Source organism: Epinephelus moara, chromosome 8, assembly GCF_006386435.1.
Source record: "Epinephelus moara isolate mb chromosome 8, YSFRI_EMoa_1.0, whole genome shotgun sequence".
Taxonomy (NCBI): Eukaryota; Metazoa; Chordata; class Actinopteri; order Perciformes; family Serranidae; genus Epinephelus; species Epinephelus moara.
This window is the reverse complement of record NC_065513.1, coordinates 27,773,510-27,797,764: the sequence shown is the minus strand read 5'-3', so window position 1 is coordinate 27,797,764 and position 24,255 is coordinate 27,773,510. Positions and strand designations below refer to the sequence as shown.

The window sequence follows — 24,255 nt, the reverse complement described above, 5'->3', positions numbered from 1 at the left end:
GGGTGGACAACAATGTAGCCAGCTGAGCTTTTTTCGCATATGTTTGATTACTGAGTCCATATGTTTATTTATTGAAATCCAAAAATCCAAAAGTTTTGCATTTCCTCTATTATTGTCACAATATAATACAAAAAAAATGCACAACATGGCACAAAAGTATGAGCTGCACATTATAAAGAACATATGCTATAGTGGGGCTGACATTGTATCGACAACATACTGTAGGACCTCCCCTTGAACTGCTGTAATTTGAGGCTCAACTACCACCATCATGGTAGTGGCAGAAAAAAAAAATCAAAGTTAAATACTGCAGTTTTGACATTCCTCGGCCCCCTTCCGACGCATAGCCCGTGTACTTTGCATCAGACATCGGGTCCTCTCTGGGAAATCTTTCTTTCTAGCGACAGGGCGCTGTGTGGAAACCCAAAACACCAAACGCACCAAGCGGGTTTGGCTCTGAGCGAGCCTCCCCTGAAGTTGGAGATGCACACATGAGGTCTCCCCGCCTGGGTGGTCTCTCTACTTTAGTGAGCTGTTGCTAAGCAGCTAATAATAGTCGTGTTTGCTGAGTAATTTTTGCCCTTCTGGAACCAATCAGATGCAAGAAAGTCCTGCAATCTGACAGCCCCAGAGGCGGGATCTCGAGTCTTTTTTTTTCTTTTCACCCCTCCTCCTCCTCTGCCTCCAAATGGAGAGAGGTCTTTTTCTCCTCTTCTATTGAATCTCAGAGTTGGCCGTGACGCGCGGCCCAGGGGAAGACCACATAGATCTCACCAGAATGCAACGACCATCGAGGTTTCTTACCCGACGACTTGTGTATGGGAATCACTTTGCGCACCTCGCTTTTTGAGAGAAACTCACTTTTATTTGAAGAGACACGGTGAATGCGGTGAAAGCGGTGGAGACCTCCGGATCGCGAAATGTTGGGATGGAAGGCGCAGACTTTGACTCGCCGTCTCCAACAGGAGTATGAGGTCCTACTTCACGGGTGTGAGATCTCCGAGAGTGAAACTTTGTTGCCTTGGGATATCGCTACACGCTTTCGGGGAAATACTATAAAGTGGGAAACGGTCTCGCAGTCCCCGCAACATGGCCTCGGCTGCTAATGCGCCCTCCGAGCAGGAAAACAGAGACCCCGATCGGCCGAGGATAAGGCGGAGGAACAGGGGGGACTATACCCGCAACACACCGCTGGATTTGGAGTATTTGCAGCGGCCGAGTTACTGCGATGCGGGCTTTGCTTTGGAGCAAATATCCGAGGTGCTTATTTCTCATCTTAACCCGGAGAGAGCTTTATGGTCTTGGTTTCATTGTATTCGCCGAAAAAAGTGACCAAACCATGTCCAGTCGCTGCTAGGTAACGGGGCGGGCTGGGCAGGGGGACACAGGGGTAAGGCAAGGTTGTAGTAAGCGGAGGGTTGTTTTGTTTTATATTGAGCAACATTTAGTCTCTTCCTCTGCACCCGGCTTCTGTTTTAGGATGTCAGACAAGTTGTATTTACAAATACAACCACTCGATTGCTCCTAGTGCAACATCCCCAACCTATAACGGTCTCAGACCAGGCAAAACATGCAGCTTTCACTCACAGTCAGCTCTGCCATTGACTGTTTCATAACACCCAGCTTGACGTTTCTCTGCTAATGAGCTGCGTACAGAAAATGTTCCAAAAGGTTTGCATGACAGTGTTTAAACTTGGGACACTCGCGTAAAGAAGAGAGGAAAAAAAATCCATGTGGCTGCCCTCTTCCGTTCACAAATATTGTGAGTCCCCCTGTGATGGCTCCTCCACTCCCCGTGCAGGCCGGAACACACGGGCTGCTGGACGGGGAGTGGGGCTGCGTGTGGTGGTGTTTGTGGGTTTCACCATATGCACTTTTTCATGTTGCTGAATATCAAAGTTTGATGTGTGGGTGTTAGTATAAGCCATTTTTCCAGTCAGCTCATAGGGACCTTACTGTGTTATTTTGCAGAAGAAATGTGCATCCAAAGCAGGATTTTAAGACCCTGCAGGCTACATTTTCTCTGTGTGAAATAGAAGGGCATTATCAAAAGCCCACCTACTGTATAATTGCATCTTGACCGGCTATCTGCTTTTATTTACCTCCAACCACTCTGGAGGTCCAGCTGCAAGCCTGTTCTGGAGCACAGCAACGCAAACCCTTGACACCTAATGTCAGCCTGTGTGTATTAGCATCCTCATAACTCATCACATGCAGCAGTGAAATGACAGAAATGGACCAGGCTGTGTGTGTGGGTGACCTGCAGGGGATGAAGATATCTTCCTTCTGCATGTCTCCTGCTAAGGTTACAGTTTATACGTGTTACTGATATGACAGAACCTGTGGCTCTCACTCTGGGGAGTCCTTTGTGGTTTCCAGGCGGTCCTCAGCAGATGTGTATATTTCAATCATCACAGGTTAGCGTGAGTGAGACGGGCAGTGTGTTTTATTATTTTGATCACAGCTCCCATTTCTCTTTGAGCCTTTATCATAGAAATTTGCAGTGAATCATATCAACTAGTGTTCTCAGATGATGCTCCTCGGGTCACAGTAGGGCCCGTAGTTTACATATGTTAAGAGTCTTTGACTTTGAGACCACCTGTAGTCATTTCTTCACCAGTATAACATCAAACCTGTTCTGTTAAACCCCACAGATGTACCTGTCCAGGTAAGTGCAGTGTTCTGTGTTTGATCTGACAGTAACGCTGGGACTCTTGTCTCGTTGTAGGGGAAGGCGACTGGGAGGAAAGCACCTCTATGGCTGAGAGCAAAGTTCCAGAGACTTTTATTTAGGCTGGGCTGTTACATACAAAAGAACTGCGGAAAGTTTTTGGTTGTGGGCCTCATGATTTTCGGAGCGTTTGCTGTGGGCTTACGGGCAGCTAATTTGGAGACAGACGTGGAGAAACTCTGGGTAGAAGGTAAGACTCTGATTTCTTATTTGTTTATCTATTTTAATAGTGTGTGTGTGTGTGTGTGTGTGATTGAATGAAAGATGCTGGGACTGTTATTTCACTTCTCCTGAAGCTATGCAATCTGATATTGCATGTTTGGAGCAGCATGGGATGGCTCAGATTGGAAGAAGAGAGGGTTGGTGGGTGCTACTAAACAAGCCAAGGGGATTGTTTATTGTTAAGATCCTGGCAAGTGTCCAAGTGAGACCTGAAAATGATTTAATTTACCCCAACATACTTGCAGCTCCTCAAACTATGTCAGATGCACGCACGAGATGTGCAAGAGGTGGCTTTAACTGCACTCAGAAGTAAGGTTGTAATTAAGTTCATAAGCAGCTTTTGGGGTAGAGGAAATTTTTGTCAAAGCCGCCATTTTGTGAGAGTGTGTGAGTGTGTGTGTGTGTGTGTGAGTGTGTGTCTGCCTGCCCCCAGCAGTTGAATGCTCAGAGACTGTGTGTGGTCCCGTTTTGGACAGCTCTCAACTTTCCAAAAAGATTTGTCTCCGGCTGCAGGGAAAAAGCGGAGTGAGGACAGGAACTCGTGTTTGTGGAGTGGATAGCTCGCTCACTTGTTGTTGTTGTGGGTTTTTTTTCTCCTCTCAAAAACAACTTATAAAGACTGAATGTTTTTAAGGGAAAAGGGGACTGTGCGTATGGGTGGTACTTGGGGGGTAAGGGGAAGGGGCTGTGCTTTTTTCCTTCCCTTTGATCCGCATTCCTGCACTTAGGGCTAGAGTGGGCTGTAAGAGTCATGAATGGAGGAGCAGATTTTGCTGCTGGGAAACTGAATAAGTGTTTTTTATCATAAATGTTAGAAACAAAATTGCATTTACACGTAGTTGTTGTTACGTTTGCGTGGTTGCCTTTTCTGTTTTCACCCCATTTTAACTACCCCTCCTCAAATAAAACATATAGCTCATGAGATCAAACATTAAAGCGGACTGATTCCCGCACAGATCAAACACCCCACCTCCTCCTTGGGTTGGCTGTTCTCTCCTTGCTTGCTGCTGCAGGGGTCTGACAGACAGCGTGTTCCTCTAATCTGTGGCGCAGGCGCAGTTGGCAGCAGTTTAGGCAGAGGGGAGCCTCCTCAGTACAGGAGTCCTGATTGTAGCCAGAGGAACACACTGTTTTCACACCCTTTTCACTTGTCCCACCACAGTCATGTGTGCCACGGTGAGGGACGCCATATGAAATTGAATGTACTTACAGACTGACAGAGCATTTACCCTGTACTGGCACTGAGCGCTGAAATTGATGAGTCAAGAAATCAATTGACAGAAAAGTAATTGCTGACTGTTTTGATGATTAATCACCATCTCTCAAATGAAGCCTCTCCATTGTGATGGTTGTCTGCTCTTCCTGTTTGATATCATATCACCAAATATCTTTTTTGACAACAACAACAAAAAAACGAACCAAAAAAGGACATCCATTTCAGGCTCTGGTAACTTTTGATTAATATTCCCCTCTATTTACTCGTCCATGTCACGCTATTGCCCTTCTGGGAGCTCTTCTGGATGTAGTGTATAGCCATATTTTGGCAGACATTTTATTTGGACCACACTGAGCTTACAGAGGGACAGCAGAGAAGTCCATCATGCTGCAGAAATGGTTGATGTTTGACTTTTTGGTACTTTGGAAAACTTATCGCCATTGAAATACATTGTAACTGTCATGAATTCAAGCTGAATGTAGCTGCTGTGCTTCATGAAGCAGCAAACTTCAAACCGCTTTCAGCCGCTTTTAAAGTCTACAGGGGATTATATGTCTCATAATCCAAAAAATACAGTTAATTGTTGAGTAGCCTTGTTGGACTAAAAGATAAAGATAAATCAGGTATTGATGTAGTATCCACTGGCCCTTTTGTGCTGGTACCTGTGGCACTACTGGCGTTACGTCCAGTTAACTGCCACATGACTGATGACTAAATTGTTATGTAGCTTTTGATCAGTATATTTTTTGTCTTCTCTGAAATTGCACCATAGAGTTTTGGTCACAGTCTGGCTTTATGTTGAACCTGTCACTTGAAGTAACCTCTGGTAGACATTCACAACATAGTCTCACACTGGCTCGCACTGATACACAGAGACCTGTTCAAACACACACACACAGACACTGACAAAGACACTGGGCTGTGGTGGTTTCCTAGGTCCCGGTACGTGAGGGGTTCCAGATGTTGATAGGGAGAGATCTGTTTGTTTAGATTAGACTGCACAGCTGAGGGATAGATTAGTTCTGCCTGGACCGTGGAACGCTGTGCTGGGCCGTGCTGGGGGACTGGCCCATCGTCTGAGAGGAAAAAGAGGAGAGAGGAGGAGAGGACAGAGCGGCTGTTTATGTTTCATTTGGAACTGCCCTCCGCAGGCGACCCATGGACGACCCCGCCTGGAAGCTGTGTGGCCTGTGGACGGACGCACGCACACACGCATACGCACACAATGCACCCAGCTCGTATGAGATCTCTCAATTCCTTTACAATCAACTGGAGCTGCATTTTTTACGTGCGTGATCTCATGTCGTGTCTGTCGTCACCTGCTTTCTGCTAGGGCTGGGGTCTGCAGCAGACCACCATTAGCTGCGTACCGGAGCTGGCCAGTGTGTTTATTCTACACGCCGTCACGTGCCGCAGCTTTCGCAGGGATTGTCTCTTCTCACACAGTGCTCACTCAGCACTGTTTATAAACACTCAGACACAGGAAGTTCTGTTTATTAGACAAAGCGACAGAGACCAATTGGGAGCGAGACGCATGCTTGCACAAAGAGGCGATTGTGTCAAACCTCTGAGGATGTATGGAGTTTTGTGTTCTGCTGAACACTCAGGGAATGATAGTAATATTTTTTAAAGTCTCCTTTCCTGCCCAGACCACATAAAAATGATAGTGGCACGTATTCAGAGCGGACTGCATCCACACACTGCAGATAAACGCTGTGTTTATGTCCACTGTGGCGCTCACAGGAAATAATTGGCTTAAACAGGAAGTCGTAGTATTGTGGTCTCGTATCTCGCTCTCCCCACACACAAATGTGGCTCGCCGCCCTCTGTGTGCTTTCCTCGATGTCAGAACACATGCCTGTTGGCCTGTGTATGACTTCAGATACATCTTCAGTTTCAAATTGCAGATGATTCTACATGATCTTGCGATGATTAACTCTAAGCCACATTCAGGGAGCCGAGGCATAGAAGAGAGGAATAAGACCCCTTTAGAGTTCCTCCTGGCCACAAATGGAAAATGGAGCCATCCCTTGGCATTCTGGGTTAAGGCAAACATAGGCCAAATTGTAAAGAAAATAGCAGCGCCGCCTGCCTCTAATTAAAACAGTATCGCGTAAACATTGGCCTTCCTGTAGGACGGCCCCTCACTCTTTCGCTCTGTTTCTGTGCTGAGAGAGGGGCGGCTGGAGATGTGGCTGTGGTTAAGGGGCTGTGTTGATGGGTGAGAGAGGGTACAGGCAGGAGAAACTTTGGAAATGGGGCTTTTGAAGCTCAAGCTCCGGGCAAGGGTTGAAGTTGAAACTTGGGGCAAAGCCGATGAGATGGAGTTGCACTGTAATCTGGGCTGAGTTGTGGTTAGCCTGTAGCTTTAGCATCGACTAAAGAGAGGACGGGACCTGCAGCATTCAGAGGATGTCTTTTGTTTTCATCATGGACACACAGATATGTGTGAGTGATTCAAGTTGAAATGAGTTTATAGTCCCCAGATTTATGGCCTGGACCGGGGCACAGGGCTATGGATTGTAGTCTCAAGGCTACAGACTGAGGGGAGGCCCCAGGTCCCGGAGCGCTTTCTTGGGGGACATAAGTGTAGAGGCCAGGGGCCATGGGGTTAGACCCCCGGGACCCTGAGGTCATCTCGTTGAGGCCCCGCTATTTAAAACCTCACCTGATACTCACCCTGTGGCCTGGGTGCGGAGTGAAGACTCACAGCAGAGGGGACAGAGGGGGGTGGAGGATGGGAGGGGTGGATGAAATGCAGCAGAAGTCGCAGCTGTCACCAGTCACTGTTTATATGTTCATGTGTGTGCATCTGCATGCCTGTATGAGTGCATCTCATGAGCCACATGTTGTCAGGAGCTTACGCATTGTTCTCCTGTGGCAGTATTTCATTTCATGAATTTGTGTTTAACCTTTTGACATCTGTCCTCCAGCAGAGGGCAGTGAATCAGAAATCATTTTTTGCTTTAATCTCTGAATTACTGTGTAATAATTCCCCGTCAGACAAATATCAAACTTTCACAAGTCATTCCTGCTGTAATGACAGAATACATGTTGAGGAATGACACGTCAAAGAGGAGACAAGTCAGACTCCCCGAATGTTCATTATTTATTGTCCATCTGCCTTCAGCTTATTCCTCATATCAATATGGTAACAGTTAACATGTTGCCAATCCATGTTTGTGTGCATCCTAAGCCTGATTTAAGGTTTCAGAATCCAGTCTGATAGGACCAATTTTTTTTTTCTAAAGCAGCTCCCTCCCTCCCTTGCATGTCTGTTTTGTATCTAGTGTGATTAAGAGCTGACTTGACAGAGTTGGTGGTTGTTTTGTTGTTTTGCTGGTAATGGCAGCGGAGAAGGGAGCGGTATAATGTTAAGTGCATGCGGAAGAAGCCTTGACATCCTTTCTTGTGGACGAAGATGAGGAGGATGAGGAGGAGGAGGAGTGCCCTGAATGTGGCGTCTCCACTGAGAGGATTGTGGTTTGCATGATTGAATTATCCAGCTTTTGATGTGTATGGGAGCACTGATACATGCATGGATGCACGTGCACATACACACACATTCACATATGCAGAGAGGCTTTGGAGTTTTGGGTTCTGTGAATGAGTAGGTGGTTGACCAGGGCTGGCATCGCAGGCTATTTTGATGGGCCTCTTTTTGCTATTTTCTCCTCTTTATTCATCTGTTTTCCTCCTTTTTCGTTCACCCTGTCCCTCACACTCCATCTCCAACTGCTTTCATTCAGCAGCCGCAAGCAATCAAACACACAAATGCGCCCACACCCAATATTTTTTCCTAGTTTGCACAGAATACACTACATAGAGTCATCTATCTTGCTCTCTCCATCCATTTCACCATAAGCGCGCACACAGACATGCACACGTTTTTTTTTTTGACATTTTCCAAACTGGACTCAATTAAGTTTGTGTTTATCAGTTCGCTACAAACAGGATTATATCTCTATAGAAGGAATAACATTCCAGCGTGTTGTGTTAAACTTTACGAGTTGATGAAAAGTGCAGGCTTGCTGGTGAGGGATTTAGTGTGGGGAAACATTGCGCCTCTGGTACTGTACACAGACTTACAGCGTTGTTTTCTCAAGCTCGCTCTCCCCTCATTTGAAAGCAGTTTTGTGTATATTACCCCTACCTGCCGCAAGTAAATTTGAAATAACTTTTAAAAAATTTGCTTGTTAACCACGCTGTGTGTGTGTCCGCGCGCGTGTGTGTGTGTGCGCTCTCGTAGGCGAATGCACTCCCATTCACAAACGACATCCTGAGATGCCTCCAAGCTCTCTGTTTACATTTTGCATTCTTTCAGGCGCTCTTATTCAAAAACCAGAGCCCTGCGAATGACCGACCACAGGAGACTGTGGAGAGAATTACCCTCCCCCCCTCTACCTCCTTCTCTCTCCCTCTCTTCTATCCCTCTCTTTTCCTCTCTGCCAGAAAGGTCTCTCTCTTTACCCGAGCCTCCTCCCCCCTTCCACCACCACCACTCCCCCGTCCCTGGCTGGAGAGAGTGGCCTCAGAATGCCAGATGTATTACAGAGTGAGCCACGGCAATGTAAACACTCAGCCCTGCCATGAGAGCAGGGTGGTCTGGCCTCCCTCCTTCCCTTCCCTCCCCTCCTATCCCTCCCTCCCTCTTCCCCTTTCCTCTCTTCCCTCCCTCACAGCACTGACTGCCAGAGGGGTGGAGAAAGTACAAAACAGCAGAGGGAGAGTGTGTGTGTGTGCGTTTGGGGGGGAGACTGAGCGAGGGAAGGAGCAGGAGTATAGTAGCGGTAGTGTGTTTGTGTTTTGGCTGCAGTGCCTACCGTACACCAGGAGAGAGATTGGGGTGTGGATTGATGCTTTTCAGACTGCAGCGTGGAGAATTTTTCATGCAAACATACTATAAACATCTCCAAATCGTGTGTGTGTCGCTGGAATTTTTTAAGCCCCTCTGGCACACATGGGTTACGTACGTAGCAGTATAGTTCATTGCAATTCCTACAGCGCAACGTCATAGAATCTGGCAGCAACAGCAATTACACAAGTACCACACATGCACACGCAAGGCATGAAGATACAGCGATATAAAACGTTTCCTCTCAGATGATTGAGAGGTTTGGAACTCCAGATTGAGTCAGTATGCGTCAGAGTGAAATAGTCTCCTGTGCTGAGACCGCCCTGCGAGTCTGACTGAAGCATGAGGACATTGGGAACACTTGTGACCCGACAGGCTGTTGTGTTAAAAGTGCAGCAAAGCGTGATGGCTATCGCTTGTTTTCTATCATTATCTCTCTGGTTTTCTCTTTAGACATTCACATCTGACATTTTTGTACAAGGCTGCACACAGGTAGTTGCGCACACATCCTATTCTGTATTTTGCCCGGGTCTTAATCAGGCAAAATACCTAAATTGTTGCCCCTTTCAGTGTAACTTTGAATCTTTCAATCTGGTGTGCTGATGCGGTTTCCTTGCTGTTTTGGTTTACTCTCTTTGCTCTCATCAGCAGTGTTTTCTGCCTGCAGCGGGGAGATGTTTTAAGCCAACAAGCTCTCATAAACCCACTACACCAAGTTAGCGACTAACTGGTGAACATCGTGGAACATTTAGCAGCTAAAGAGCCAGACATTTCCCCTCAGGACTTGGCACAGAGAGCTAAAGCAGGGTTAGTATTGGACTTCCACTCATCAGGTCGCCAAACAAATAAGCAACTGGATTTACAGCTCACAGTAGCTTGATAGTACACAGTCTCTGGCTTTTGTTTAATATCTAATGTCTGCAAAAAATGTTGTTGCACATTTCTAATCCGTCATTAGCGTAATTAGCACATTAGCTCCAAGGGCTAACTAGGCTTAATTAGTATATGGTGTGAACGTCGCTGTCACACGGAATGTCCCACCAAACTCTATTCAAAAATCTGGCAGGTTAATAGTGTTGCTGTGTCAGATACAGCCCTAATGTTCACCATATCAACTTAATGAGTTGGCAATCGTATGTTGGTGTTGTGTAAGAATTCAACTAACTACTATTCTTATTGTTGGTTATTTTATTGATCAGTCAATTAGTTGTTTGGTTTAGAAAATGGTCTAGAAGAAAATGGTGAAAAATAATGACCAGGGTTTCCCAAAGCCTGAGATGACGTTCTCAAATGTCTTGTTTTGTCCACAAGCCAAACATGTTCAGTTTACAGTCATGACGGAGTAAAACAAAAACATGTAAGAGGAGAATTTTGACCTTTTTTCCTGTATAAAAACTGACTCAAACCGATTAACCAATTACTTGGTTTACCATTTAATTGTTGCAGCTTTAGTGTTGTGTTTACAGCTTTTTGCTTTGTCCTCAAGTGGTCAAAAAACATTTAATTATTCAATTCAATATTGGTAACTTTCAATTGTTACCTGATAGTGACCATAAAATTAATTAAGTGTAGAGATAACTATATGAAAATGTATTGCAAGAATGAAGTAACTGGAAAGAAGTACAGTTAATTTATGTCTTTCTCCAATTCACACTCACTTTCTGTCTCCCCGTCTTCTATTCCACACGTTGGAATGTGTGATTTTGGGATACCTGGAATCATGGGCCATCTTTCCAGGAAATGACAGAGAGATGGCTGGTTGAGATTGGCTGCTCAGGCTCATGTCACGGTCTGTTATGGCTGGGCTGCGGGCCAATCACAGGGCAGTAAATGCAGCAGGGGGAGATCACTCACCTGGCTTGCATTGGACAGGCACTGACAGGAGACACAGGATGAGATTTTTTTTCCCCTAACAGAGCTTGAGTTGATGGAAGAGTTGCTTTTTCTAATTATTTTTTGTAATTCTCTTCTTTTACTCCGCAAAAGACTGCACTATCTGTGGAGATTATTCAACACTTTTACACCACTTACAATGGCAGTAGCATCAAATCAGACATGTCCTCTTGGTCGCCAATTAATACATCATTTGTCCGATGTGTTGGGTACCTTGAATTGAACCACAACCGCTGCACACATGCACGCACATGCTGCAAACACAGACTTTCTGTCAGCATTTTCTTGCCCTACTACTCTTTCCACTTCTCTGTGAATCCATTGGCATTGAATAGGATTTTTTTTTTTTTTTCAGGGGTGGAGGTGGGGGGCTGGGAGGGGAGAGTGGGACCTGAATGAAGGCAGCAACGTGGAAGAATCTGCCCATTGAGGAGTGTGTGAATGTACACCTCGGGCCCAGGGGAAGCTGCATTGGGAGCCAGCCGACTGCTAAATACACCCATTTTAGGGGCTGCAGGGGCCGGACAGGTGATTAGCATAATCAGGGGCGAGGGGAGCCATACATATGGTAATGCTGGAGTTGGGGGGTGAGGGTTGGTGGTATGGGTGGGGGTTCGGAGAGGAGGGTGGTGGTGGTGGGGGGGCAGGGGTTGGCAGCTGGGGTGTCACATTTGTGTCAGGGGTCGGGGTGCTCGGGGGTGTTTAGCTGCATAAGGAGACACTCAGCTACAGCTGCATGTTAGAGCACTTCCACGCTGTTTCTCATCGTTTCCTCCTCTCTCTTCTCTGTCATCCTCTCACTTTTTTCCTCTTCTTTTGTGGTCACCCACTCTCTACCTTGCTTGTTTTACCCTTCTTCTGTGTGGCAGGCAGACCCCTCCTCTTGTAAGCTGAAAGGAGAGAGGGAAAGAGAGAGAGGGGGCAGAAGAGTGAGGGGGGCTCCACATGGGTCAGATAGGGTCTCGGCTCTCAGTGAGGCCTTTCATCACATATTTGTGGCTGTGTGCACACCTGCATTGCAGAGCCCACATTCAAAACTACTATTGCTGCTTTGTATACCGCTGCTGCCACAACCACTACAACTATTACTGCAGGGAGAGAGAATGCAACTCAGCTATAGACTCAGCTGTACTGATGCAATCTAGCATATGATAAAAGGCTCGAGATCTTGAAAGTTAGTGGTTAAGTAAAACCAAATCATGGTTCTTTCTTGGTACTCTGACAGGAAACTGTGGCAAAATTATTATTAGTTTTTACCTAGCTATTGTCAAAGGAGCTGTATACGACATCCAGAACATATCTATGATTCAGAGTCTAAGCTGGGATTGTCTGCACATGGCTCTCAACATGGAGAATTTTGAGCTGGCGGCTAGCAGCTTATAGTGCGCTGACAACAGCAACAGTGCTGACAGAGGTAACTGTATTAACCTGGGGGAAACTTGAGGGTTTGATGTTATGATTTTACGTCAGCACCATTGCCGCTGTATGAGCACAGTGGTGATGATTAGCTAGTCAGTGCAATGCACACACACACATACACACACACACAGGGACTGTTTACCACGACAAACAACAGAGAAGCTCGGATTTCACCACACATAGAGGTAGCATGACATCATTCTCTGCTCTGGGCACCATTACTCAACTATATCTTTACATAGCAAATAGTTGTTTGTTGCCATAATAATGCTCTTAATGTCATATACAGAACCTTTAAATATTTTTGACCATTGTTAGCAACAATTTGTACATTTCATTTCCACAATCTTAAAAGTCCCCTATATCTTCAGCCATGCCTCATGGCGGCAGAGACTTGTTGACATTTACCCACAGTTATGAGCGGGTCTATCAAGATGTACAGTAGCAGCAATGATACGATGCAGGAGATATTTACTGGGCTGCAAATTCCATGAAGTAAAGACTGAGGTGACTGAGACTGGGGTAACATGTTTAAATCTGTGTGAAGGGATTTGTAAACCGTGCCTTGAGATTCGCAATCTGTGCATCCTGGTATGATAGACACCGACATCTAAACCAATTCTATCCAGAGATTTTGGAATCTCTGTAAACATCAAATATCGTCAGAAAGATAAACCGCTTATTTTTTATTTGAACCCATTACTGTTAGATGGAGATAGTGGATCTCTTGGAAGGGAACATTTCCTAAACCTTTCCTGCCTTAACTATGATTGCTGTGTTTACAATGAGCTCAATGAATAAACAACTATGATACTTCCAGCTCCCTAATGGCCTATCTACCATCAGGTAAAATACTATTTTTGTAGAATGGCCAGGTCACTATTTAATCGGCAACATCAAATTCACATCCTGATATAAAACCACATTACAAAACGGTGCACACATCAATCTGAGGGCACGGGCTACAGCTCTTTCTGCACAGATTTACACATCAATTTTTTTACGCTGTGGACAGCAGATTGCAGAAGGTAGAAGCAGACGGATGGTGGAGGAGGGCAACAGGTGGGTTCGTCTAAGTGATCAAAGAGCTGTCAGGTGATTGGCAATAGCAGCTGAGGAGAGCAACAGGAAGGAGGAGAAAAGAGGAGGTGGTGACATAAGGTGAAGACTGACCGTGGGAAACTCTACCTGAACAGACTGACCAGTAGCCGGGACAAAGCAAGGTCCAGCGAGAGATGTTGGACAGAATGATGCAACTAGGATTTGTAAGAGCACAAACGCTTCTATGGTGAGCCTTCTGCACTTTTGTTCTTCATTGCTAAAGCTCTTAAGTAACTTGAAAATCAGCTTTAGCATAAGCAGCTGTGTCTGATTTTCCATATGAGAGCCCTTTGTTTGAGCTTATCCTGTAAATGGAGATGACGACATTTCTATCTTAACAGTTACCTTATCTGACAACAGTCACTTGTTAGATTTTTGTTACATGTGACATCTCATGCAACAGGTGTCACTTGACATGTTAAGTCTTTTTAAAATCCATTTCTAATGTGTAAATCTGACAAATTTCTTGTCTATAATGTAAAATAAATGTATAAAAACATCAAAGGCACATGTGTTTCCATACATTGACTTTGCTAAACTATCTTTTCAAGTAGCTTTTGGCTGTTTTTGTAGTTTTTGGGAATGTTTTTCCAACATCTCATCCTCGTGTAGGTGTTAAAAAGAGAGCTGCGTAGTCCTGTTCATCTCCTCTGGCGGTATAGGAGGCTCAGGGTATGGGAGGTCGCTGTAGACTTGGTGGCAGAGAGATGACCTGGTTTTGGGGGGCTTCCTCCTCACCACAGGGGGTCCCTGCTGAGAGGGGGCCTAATCCAGCTAATCCTTTCTCTGCACACACACACACTCACACACACACACGCACACACACAAAGATGTGTTAGCCTCATGCACGTACATACAGTATATTAATGTATGCATGCTTGAGGTCCTGCACACTTAGATGAACTATTTAGCGTCTTATAGCACAGTCAGATATTATGTTAGGCATCTGTTAGCGGTGGTGAAAGTGGCAACGGATTCTTGGTCCGCAGAAAGGTCGTCCCATTCATTTCCACACCAGCATCAGACTCAAGAGTTTTAGGAGCTGTTTGCCGCCGGTGCATGTTTTCCCTGAAAGTGAGGGATGCTTCCGTTGTCAGGAGTAAGAGATGTGCAGGGGGTGGGGCCATGCCGTTGTGTGTTGCATGGAAAAGAGAGAAAGTTGGCGAGAGGAAAGGGGGGTGGGCTGGCTTTGACAGAGGGGCCGGGCTGATTGCCATCATGATCTGGCCAATCACAGAGTAGAGCTGAATAGAGCAAAGAGAGAGAAAATGAGAGTATAAAGATGAGGGGGAGTTCAGAGCTGAAAGGAGGGAGGGGGGTGATGTCAGTTCCTTAGAAACCTACTTTCTCTCCCTTCGTCCCCACCACCCCCCGTTCCCCTACTTTGAGAATAGGGGGGTCCAGGGGTTAATGTTATGCAACACACTGAATACCCGCACTGAGCGCTCCAATACAGTGACACACATAGGCCTGCTTCTCTTCTTCTTCTTCTTCTTCTCTTTTCTTCTCTTCTCACTTCGATTCTGTGCAGGTTTGTTTTTTAGAAATGCATGGTTTAGACGTGTTTTCGATCATTCACCAGGAAACACACATATGCAGATGTAACACGTACACAGGTTGCTGGCAGTTACTATTAACACAGGTGTGTAAATCAGGGGATGGCTGCTCACAGAGGGCAGTGATTTAGGGCTGCAACATCTATATTCATCATCGATTAACCTTTTGATTATTTTCTTTATCATTTGTTTGGTCTATAAAATGTTGGAAATTAAGGATGAATGCCCGTCAGAAGCTGCCAAAGCCCATCAGGACATATTTAAATGGCTTGATGTCCAAAGTCCTAGTTAATTACCACAGAACACCTCTTCCTAACACAGCAGGTGGGCGAACTCTGGTGAATGGAGTCCGAAAAGTTGTCCAGACATACATTGAGTGACAACATTCAGGCAGCCTATGGAGTCTAAGCATCGGCTTGCTGTTGCTCTGAAAAAAGGTTGGAGATGAAGCAAGTGCACAAAACTTGCACAAAATAGAGCCATGGCAGGCAGTTTTATAAACAAGCGACACACCCCATAGCCTGTTTGCTGACGCACGGAGCAGGTGAGGACATCTTCCCTGGGAAAATCTTAAACAGTCTGATGTGCGCTTGTTCACTTATATGCATTACGTCCAGTTAGATAAAGGTCTACGACAAAGAAAAGCAGCAAAAGTTGAAAAGCAAAAGACATATAACAACAATTACCAATTATCTTAAATTGTTGCTGATTGCTTCTCTGTTGATCAACCAATCAGTTAAAAGACAAGGCTCTCCAGCTGTAAATCTGTTGTCAATCAATGATAAACGTTTGAACATGCAATTGATTCATAATTAATTGAGATCATTCAAGTCATTTATTATGTAAAGACGCCAAATATTTGCTGGTTTTAATTCCAAATTGAAGAATTTCTTGTTCTTATCAGTTTTATGTGAACATGTTTAAGGCCTCACTTTGGGCTATGGTAACACCCAGTAGCAATTTGAGGAAAGACGAGGAGGGGCGCCTCCCACTTGTTAGCATAATGACCAAAATGCATCCCGCTTGTTAACCTGCCATCCCTCTCCATCCCTGGGTCTGGACTCAGACACCATCCAGAGAAATATTAGATGTTTGATGCGGCATTTTTAGCACTAGTTTAGAGGACTACAGACTAATGACATGTAAATCATCTCACATGATGCTACTCAGCCAATCAAATCTATGCGTTATGATAAGCGCTGCGACTCGAGTGAGTGAAACACATGAGAGACGTGACAAGAGATGGCAGTCGGGGAAATAAGAGTGAGAGGAAAGTAATTTCACATGGCGTGTTCCAAGGAGAGAAAAGAAGACAGAGCTTTTCATCAACACTGTAGACTCTTACCTGTTCATTCTTTCCACGGGCAGTTAAAAACCAGTACGTCTCATCATATGTTCCGAGACTGTGGTGATTACTGAAAGCGGCAATGCGTGTCACTACAAGACAAAGCACAGAGCATCTTTTAAGCAAATGTACTCACTCAAATCTGAACTGAGATGAGAAAATGAAATATTCTGAATCATAATGCAAGTCAGACTACTGATAACATCAGATGTGTATTGTTTCAATGAATAAGCAAAAGAATAATAAACACATAAAGCATCAGTGCTGAAAGAAAGAGTGATGTAGAAAGGATGAAACTAAGGAAAGTGAGTGAGAAACAGAGTCGGTATGGGAAGCATTTTCAAAGTCAGTCACACTTTGTTTTAGGTCAAAGCAGCTGAGCCCTGAGCGGGACACCTTCAAGATATCAACACATGCCGGGGTCAACCAGTTTTCTTAGGAGAAGGAATATGGGAATATGTGTCATTGAAGAAACACAGCTGTGTGTACACACACACTCACATGCACACACTCGCCAGCGCGTCAGCGCACACTCACACACTCGCACATTTTCTTGGTCCAGCTGGGGTGTTAATTTCACCCCGAGGCTGTGTGAGTGTTGACCCCAAAACGCTGTAACCTCGTGAAGTGTGGAATTCTCTAAGCCCGAGGCCGTGATGTGCTGTTTCCTGTAGAGAGAGAGTACATTCTTTCGACTTGTCCCGTTTCTCGCTGCTTGCTGTAAACTCAGGGTCCTTGGGTGGCAGTCCACAACTTGGAATGTGTACAGTACAGACAGTGAGTTCTTTCTAAGCTCGTCCCTCTCATCGTTTTTAATCAGACCTTTCCTCGTCTCCTTGCACATGTAGAAACTGAAAATGGACGCACCACTTTCTCCACACCCATGTTTCCCCTCAGCCGTGCACCTTTAACAAAGCCTCGGGCTAGCTTTGCCTTTGAGCGCTGAGTATACCAGACAAGTCGACTTGTTAGTGCACTGTCAGTGTGCGTAGGGTCTAAATCAGTTCCATGCGTGCTCTTTTGAAGGGAGGGCTGGTGTAACGTAGCCGTGTAGCTGGCCTAGCAGTGGAAAGCATGTCGCTCCGGTTAGCCTAGGCCTGCTATTAATGATGAGTATTATAAACATGCCTTCAGACAGGATCAGATGGGAATGCTGTTTGGGTCCAGAAAAAAAGAAATCAAGTGTGTTTTCCTAATGCCCCAAGACATGGCCCCCTCCCTCCCTGTTCCATTGGTCTGACTGGGTGGTCCAGCTCAGCAGAACAGGCATGCTTATGTTCAACTTTAATGCCATTACAATGAGCTGAAAATATTCAATCTATGCCTGCTGTTGCACGAATCGAGCGGAATTGTTAAATTGGATTAGGGCATAATAAAATGTTACAGAGTTTTCACACAGTCGGCTCTCTCACTGGGCAGTTTTCATGTTGTGTGTGTGTGTGAGAGCAACTGAAAGAAGATGACTATAAATTGCCTGAGCTTTCACTGAGCGTTCAGTCACTGATGATGGAAGCGCTCAAATCCTCTGCTTGTAAATCAGGCGCAGATACACTGAACTGGCGGATAGGCACGCAGGCATGCACACACACAAATCTCAGGCTGTTGATCATGCACTTTTATATTAATATTTGTGGTCCGTTTTCTTGGTATTTATTCGTTTGATGTTGCATTTGACTGAAAATTTGAGACTTTGTCCATGCTTGCATGACTGCAATCGCCTGCATTTGTTCGTGTGTGTGTGTGTTTGTGAGAGAGACTTTGCCAGACCTGCCTTGGCTGTACCGGGGTGGAGCAGGGCAGCTAAAGGGCCTGAAAGGCTGCTTTTGTAGCTCGGGCTAGCTGGGAGCTCAGAGCGCACGCACAGGGCTTAGTCCCACCACGATACTGGGAGCAGAGCCTGGAAGAGAGAGTCTCTCTCTCTCTTTATCAAACACATACACACCCACGAACTGTCGCACACACACATGTAGTCAGCGTGGTCTGGCGCTGCTGACTTGTTAGCAAATTTGAGTAGAAACATAGAGCTGTTTTTGTGAAAGGTGGATTTGTTGGGAGTGATGTTGCTCTCTTCTGGATTCAAAGGAGTTAGGATGTTTGGCTTTGTCGTGGCACAAGCTCACTGTAAGCAAAGTGCTTTTGTGTAAGATACAAGTGTGATAATGATCTGGTCAGGCTGAGATGTCTTAGGGTTCGATTTGCACAGGATCACTTCTTGAGTCACAGATGTTTCAGCACATGATGGTGCTTGTGTGCGTGGGTGTGTGAGTGGTACAACTATGTTCAGGATATGTCACCTTATGTAAATGTTGGAATGATATTTTTACCTGAAGTATCATGTGTTTGGGCTCATTGTTTTCAGTTTTCAATATAGCAGTACAGTAGTATGACTTCACCTAGACACTCATGCTCCTGCAGCAATACTGTCTTACATCAAGGATCACAATCAAAATAAATCTTGAACTTTATGTGTTAGCCATGACATTTTGCAGTAGCGCTGCACAATATGAAAGATTAAAATCATATACAACTGCCATTCCAAAATTATTTCGATTAACTTTGCAGCGCTATTTTGCAGATTTGTGTGACCTTGGGTCTTGTCTTCACTTGTCATCAATTAAACTAAACTAAACTGATTTATTTCTTGACTCTACTTATATCCTTAGAGGGACTTTGAGTCCTGTTCTCTCCATTTTTCTCTGAGATTTTTATCACTGATCTGTTCCTAAAGATTTTCTGAACTGTTGGAAGAACAATTTGTTCACTGCAAACTTTGGCAGTCAGGGCGTTTTTGCAGCAAAACTTTGGAGAGAAAATCAGTAAAAGCTGAAAATGATGAGCCTTAAATGTACTTTAGAAAACTGACTCAGAATAACTGCATCTACGTACAGTAAGGGTTTGTTTGGATGTTTGCATGGAGCATTTGAATATGCAAGGCTAATAAACACATTTCACTCTCCTTTGTCCAGTTGGTGGGCGTGTGAACCAGGAACTAAAGTACACGCGACAGAATATAGGCGAGGAGGCCATGTTTAACCCTCAGCTGATGATCCAGACGCCGCGGGAGGACGGAGCCAATGTTTTAACAGTGGATGCGCTCCTGCAGCACCTGGAATCAGCTATCCGAGCCAGCAGAGTTCATGTTTACCTTTATAACAGGTAAGCAACTATTCCGTGTCTACTTCCAGTTTTGCCTCTTGTCTATATGTCTGTAAGCATAATGTGTTGAGTTGATTGTTATTTGCCCAAAAGAATAAATCACAATTTTGTCTTAGAGATTCAGTGTGTCGGATTTAGGGTGATAAATTGTCAGAAATGGAATATGATAGAAGTATGTTTTATTTAGTGTTTTCGTTACCTTAGAATCAGCCGTTTATATTTACTTGTCCAAGGGGATTGCCATGTTGCTACAACAGCCAAGAACATACAGAGCAAACACTGGCTCTAGATAGGACCATTTGTGTTTTTGCGTTTTCATGTTGGCCACCGTAGTTAACAGCCCCTCTACGATGAGTATCATCAGAAAAAGACTGATTTCAGTAGGAGTAGACCTTTGCAGATAATTCAGCTCCCAGTAAAACCCTTCTGAATGTCTGGATCTTAAGTTGTCAGAGAAAAAGGTGAGCACACATTAGCAGGTGCTGGGCTAGCAGCCTGTCTGTGAAGAGCCGAACAGCATCAGAGAAACACTGATTTGTAACGTGAAACTGCTTTATTCAGTGTTTTTACCGGTTTAAATTACTTGGTCCGTTTGTTTTGGAGAGGTAAGAGACCTCTGTGGATAAATCGGCTCTTTGTAAAAACATCCTGAACAGTGAACACTGGAGGAATCCTAACCACTAACCGAGTTCACGCTTCTACACAGTAGAAGTTTAAGCTGGTTGCAATCTGCAATCTTCACCACTAGATGCCACTAAATCCTACACACAGCCCCTTTAAGTGTGTGTTGTTGTATCGCATTGGATTGCTCTATGTGATAATCTGATATTTTGTGGACCCCATCTACGTCCGTGTATGCAGCATACCTGTTTATCAGTATTCAGCTGTGTTTTGGCTAGCATTACCTCATAATGATGAGAGATTTATTATCACTTATTATCATTCTTAATCAGCCTAGCCTGAGGGACTCATGGTGTCGTGACAAAAGCTGAACAGAAACTCTTTTGTTCTCCTTTTCAGACAATGGAAATTAGAACACTTATGCTACAAATCAGGAGAACTAGTCACAGAAACTCATTTTATGGATCAGGTAAGATGCAAATTCTTCAGTATGTATTCATTTGTATTTTGGACTTTAACTCTTTGGATCATATTGAAACGTGACCAGCATCGTTTTTGTGTCTGAGGTTTTTTCCTGTGCAAACTTCCTGCTGTCAATGTGTGTCAAACCTGCTGTGTGTGGGCATGTGTTTGTCCAATTAGATCATAGAAAAGCTACATCCCTGCCTCATCATCACCCCTTTGGACTGTTTCTGGGAGGGAGCCAAGCTCCAGTCTGGAATGGTCTATCTCCCGTAAGTACACAAAACTCCTTTTAACTAGACAGAATCAGTGCTTTATGATGTGTCAGCACAATCACGACATGCCATCGCAGCATATCAGTAGATTGACCGATCTCTTTCAAGCGTGATCAAAAGCTATTTTAAAGAACCCTAATTGGGCACACATACTGTAGGGGTTTCCTCACCGTGAAGCCAGTTGGCAAACTGATTAAAATGGTGTTTGGGGACAACAAGGCCTTGAACGCTGAGCTCATGAGCGCTGGTTATGGAGTTAGCGTATATGGTAAGGGCATTCTCAGATTGTTTTCAAGACAGCGAGAGCGAGAAGGGGGAGATCTGGATCTCTGTATCTTGTTTTTACCCCTTTAGTAGAAGCTGCCCAAACACGCTCAACCCATCCAAAGAGACACCACAGAGGAACAAGAGTGTGTGTGCATGTGTGTGTATGTGTGTGTGTGTCGTCCCCTCTGAAGGCTCTATTGTAGTGGTTGCTGGCATGCGTATCGCTGGCGATAGTTTCTCTCCAGCCCTGGGCCTCACACCATTGTCTGGCCCTTCTGTTGCTAATGGCCTGCTGCTACAGTAATACTCAGCAGACCTTTACCTCTGCATGTGTGTGTGCATGCACATAGTGTGTGCCATTGCCATCGGTGCATACGTGTGTTTTGTGGACGTGTGAGAGTGTATCAGCACTTGAGTCTGTGTCATCAGTGTGCGTGTCTCTCTCTCTGTATGTGTGTGAGTGTGTGTTGCCCGTTGGTCTCAGATGGTAAATAAGGTTTTTACTATGTTCTGGTTGGGAGGCTGGGAATAATAACCCAAGCCTGGTTAAGCACATACAATGTAGTCTGAATGACAGAGAGGGAGAGAGAGATGCAGAGAAAGGGAGATTGGAATGTGCAGGGCATAGAGAGACAAGGACTGGTTTGGAGCAGGAATTCAGCACTGTGCCATTGCATGATGGGATTTAGTCTCCATTTATTGTTTTGTGTCACCTAGCGAGAAAGAGATTATTTTCTCCTCTCAAAAATGTGACTGTTTTGTGAGGTTAAATTTTGGAGGTAATTACGCCCAAACATCTCGACAAATGCAACCCAGCCTTGAATACATTACGTCCTGAAATGCACACCAACAGACACGATGGCGACAAACAAAAACCAAAGGTATTTTTGAGAATCTAATGGATTCTACGGGACTTTACTTGTCTATGAAGAGAAAGACAACACCTATTGATAAAACAGCTCATTAAACTGGATGTAGATGTTGCATCTCTTGCATTTGCTATTAAAAGAAAAGTTATACTTACTTTTACAGTTTTGATCATTTCCATTGGTTATGATAACCAACAGGAAACACCAGCACTAGGCCAGATTACCTGAACCACTTAAAATGGAGGTAGAACTGAAAGTGAGCACAACCAAAACGTTGTTAATACTGTGGTTACTGTGGTAGGTCAAAGTTGAATCGAGAAGTTGGTCTGTAAACTGTGATTATGTGATTACTTGATTATGTCTTGATGTAGAAAAGTCAATAATCAGAAACCTAAAAGTTCTTGACAACATGATCGCCTCCACCACCTTTGTAGGAACGGGCAGTACGTTACCTACAGCTAAACCAATTGGATGGTGAAACTGACTTAAACATGTGCATCGTGTTTACGTTCTACTACTATTGTATTAATAAAGATAATGGACATAAATTCATCTTTTTATTTTTTATTATGGATCAGTACAAACATGCTGTTTTAAAAGTAGAAAGTAGTCACAGACAAAAAGAAATCATGTAAAGAAATCCAAAATTTTGATGCAAAAAGCATCGATACAGCTGGGTATCATTGAAAAATGACGATACCAGTACCCTTAGAATAATATCAATACAAATAGAGTACATCATTTAATACCTGTTGTTTGATACCTTTTTTTTATTGTTTCATTTGATACCTATCATGTGAATGGAGTGGGTGTAGTTTAACCATACTTTCAAATTTTTTGGTGGCAGCTTTTTATGCTGAACTGGCAACTCCATCAAATACACCATGCTCAGTCCTCACCACACCATAGACAGTATGGGTTGTAGCTGCTGTGGTAGAGGGCCACTTGCAGTTCACGCTTGCAATGACTGCAAAAACAAACCAATTTCTTTTCTAGATCTGGGTAAGAAAGGGATCGAATGCAGATACCAATAGACTGGATAAGTTTGGATACTTCTTGGTACAGGGTTATTTCGATTGTTACCTTAAGGTATTGAGTGCTGATACCCAGCCCTACGTATTGATAATCATTTATCATTGCATCGTAGCCACCTGGATCAGAATCAAATCAAACAGTGAGGTGCCTAAAGATGCCAACCCCTGTTTAGAATGGACAGCTTAGATAAACGTTTTTCAGTTCACCTTGGTTTTCTCTTGGTTAACTTAACTTTGTGAGTACAGTGTTGTTATTACCAATAGGAAAGATGGCCAAAAGTGCAAATGAGGTTTTCCTTAAAATAAATTTTAAAAGAAATGTCCAGAAACACAGCATCTTAAAACACGGTTTGAGTCACATTTAAACATCTTGTTTACTTCTAACTTTGCAGAGGTAAAGACCCTCTGCAGTGGACCAACTTTGACCCCAAGGAGTTCCTTGAAGACTTGCGAAGGGCAAATTTTCCCGTGGAAGGCTTTGAGGAGATGTTGGAGAAGGCGGACGTCGGACACGGCTATATGGATAGACCCTGTCTGAACCCTGCTGACCCCGACTGCCCCCTCACAGCGCCCAATAAGAACTCAACTAAGGTAGGCGCACAATTCGACTCGAGCTCTGGGCTCGGAATATCTGTGTACAAATGCCACATTTATATGTTTTGATAAAACTTACAGTCTTCGGTTTGAGACGAGCTGCTGACAGTTATTTTCTCGCCTGTTGCTTTTATTGCACCAGCCATTCGACGTGGCGCGGGCCCTCAGTGGCGGCTGCCATGGTCTGTCCAGGAAGTACATGCACTGGCAGGAGGAACTGATCGTAGGAGGGACCACCAAGAACGGCAGCGGACCCCTGCTCAGGTAACATACCCACACTTACACATACACACCCTCATAAACACTGCTGTGATCACTGCAGGGCTTATTCTGGAGAGAGTGTGTGTTTTTTGTTCTTTTATGCTCTCCGAAACGGCGCATGCACGCGTGCGTGTGCGCGGTGTGCTGTAAATCTTGCAGTCATTAGCAGATTCCAGTGAAATCTTAGAGCTCCAGCTGTTCCTGCTCAGCTCTGGCCGCTCTGCTTGGACACTACCCACTCATACACACACACACACACACACACACACACACATGTGCACAGAGTGATCTATTGCCTGGCTAGTTTGTCCAAATATACAGCGATTTGGGGTACATGGACTTAATTCCAGCACAAGCACCAGGACAAAGCTTAAAGAT

At 44.6% G+C, this 24,255-nt stretch overlaps 1 protein-coding gene across 2 annotated transcripts in view; it reads left to right on the top strand.

Annotated features, from left to right (window-relative positions):
• The window catches only part of ptch1 (patched 1), a 60,749-nt gene that overhangs the window by 1,106 nt on the left and 35,388 nt on the right, over window positions 1–24,255 (top strand). The window contains exons 1-7 of one of the 2 annotated variants that reach the window (XM_050051269.1): window positions 722–1,260; window positions 2,729–2,921; window positions 19,305–19,494; window positions 20,515–20,584; window positions 20,758–20,849; window positions 23,415–23,613; window positions 23,759–23,880. In XM_050051269.1, the coding sequence (XP_049907226.1) occupies window positions 1,090–1,260; window positions 2,729–2,921; window positions 19,305–19,494; window positions 20,515–20,584; window positions 20,758–20,849; window positions 23,415–23,613; window positions 23,759–23,880 (1,037 nt within the window). In that variant the 5' untranslated portion in view covers window positions 722–1,089. Of the gene's footprint in view, window positions 1–721; window positions 1,261–2,728; window positions 2,922–19,304; window positions 19,495–20,514; window positions 20,585–20,757; window positions 20,850–23,414; window positions 23,614–23,758; window positions 23,881–24,255 lie in introns of those variants that run through there. The other variant, XM_050051270.1, reaches the window with a different exon arrangement.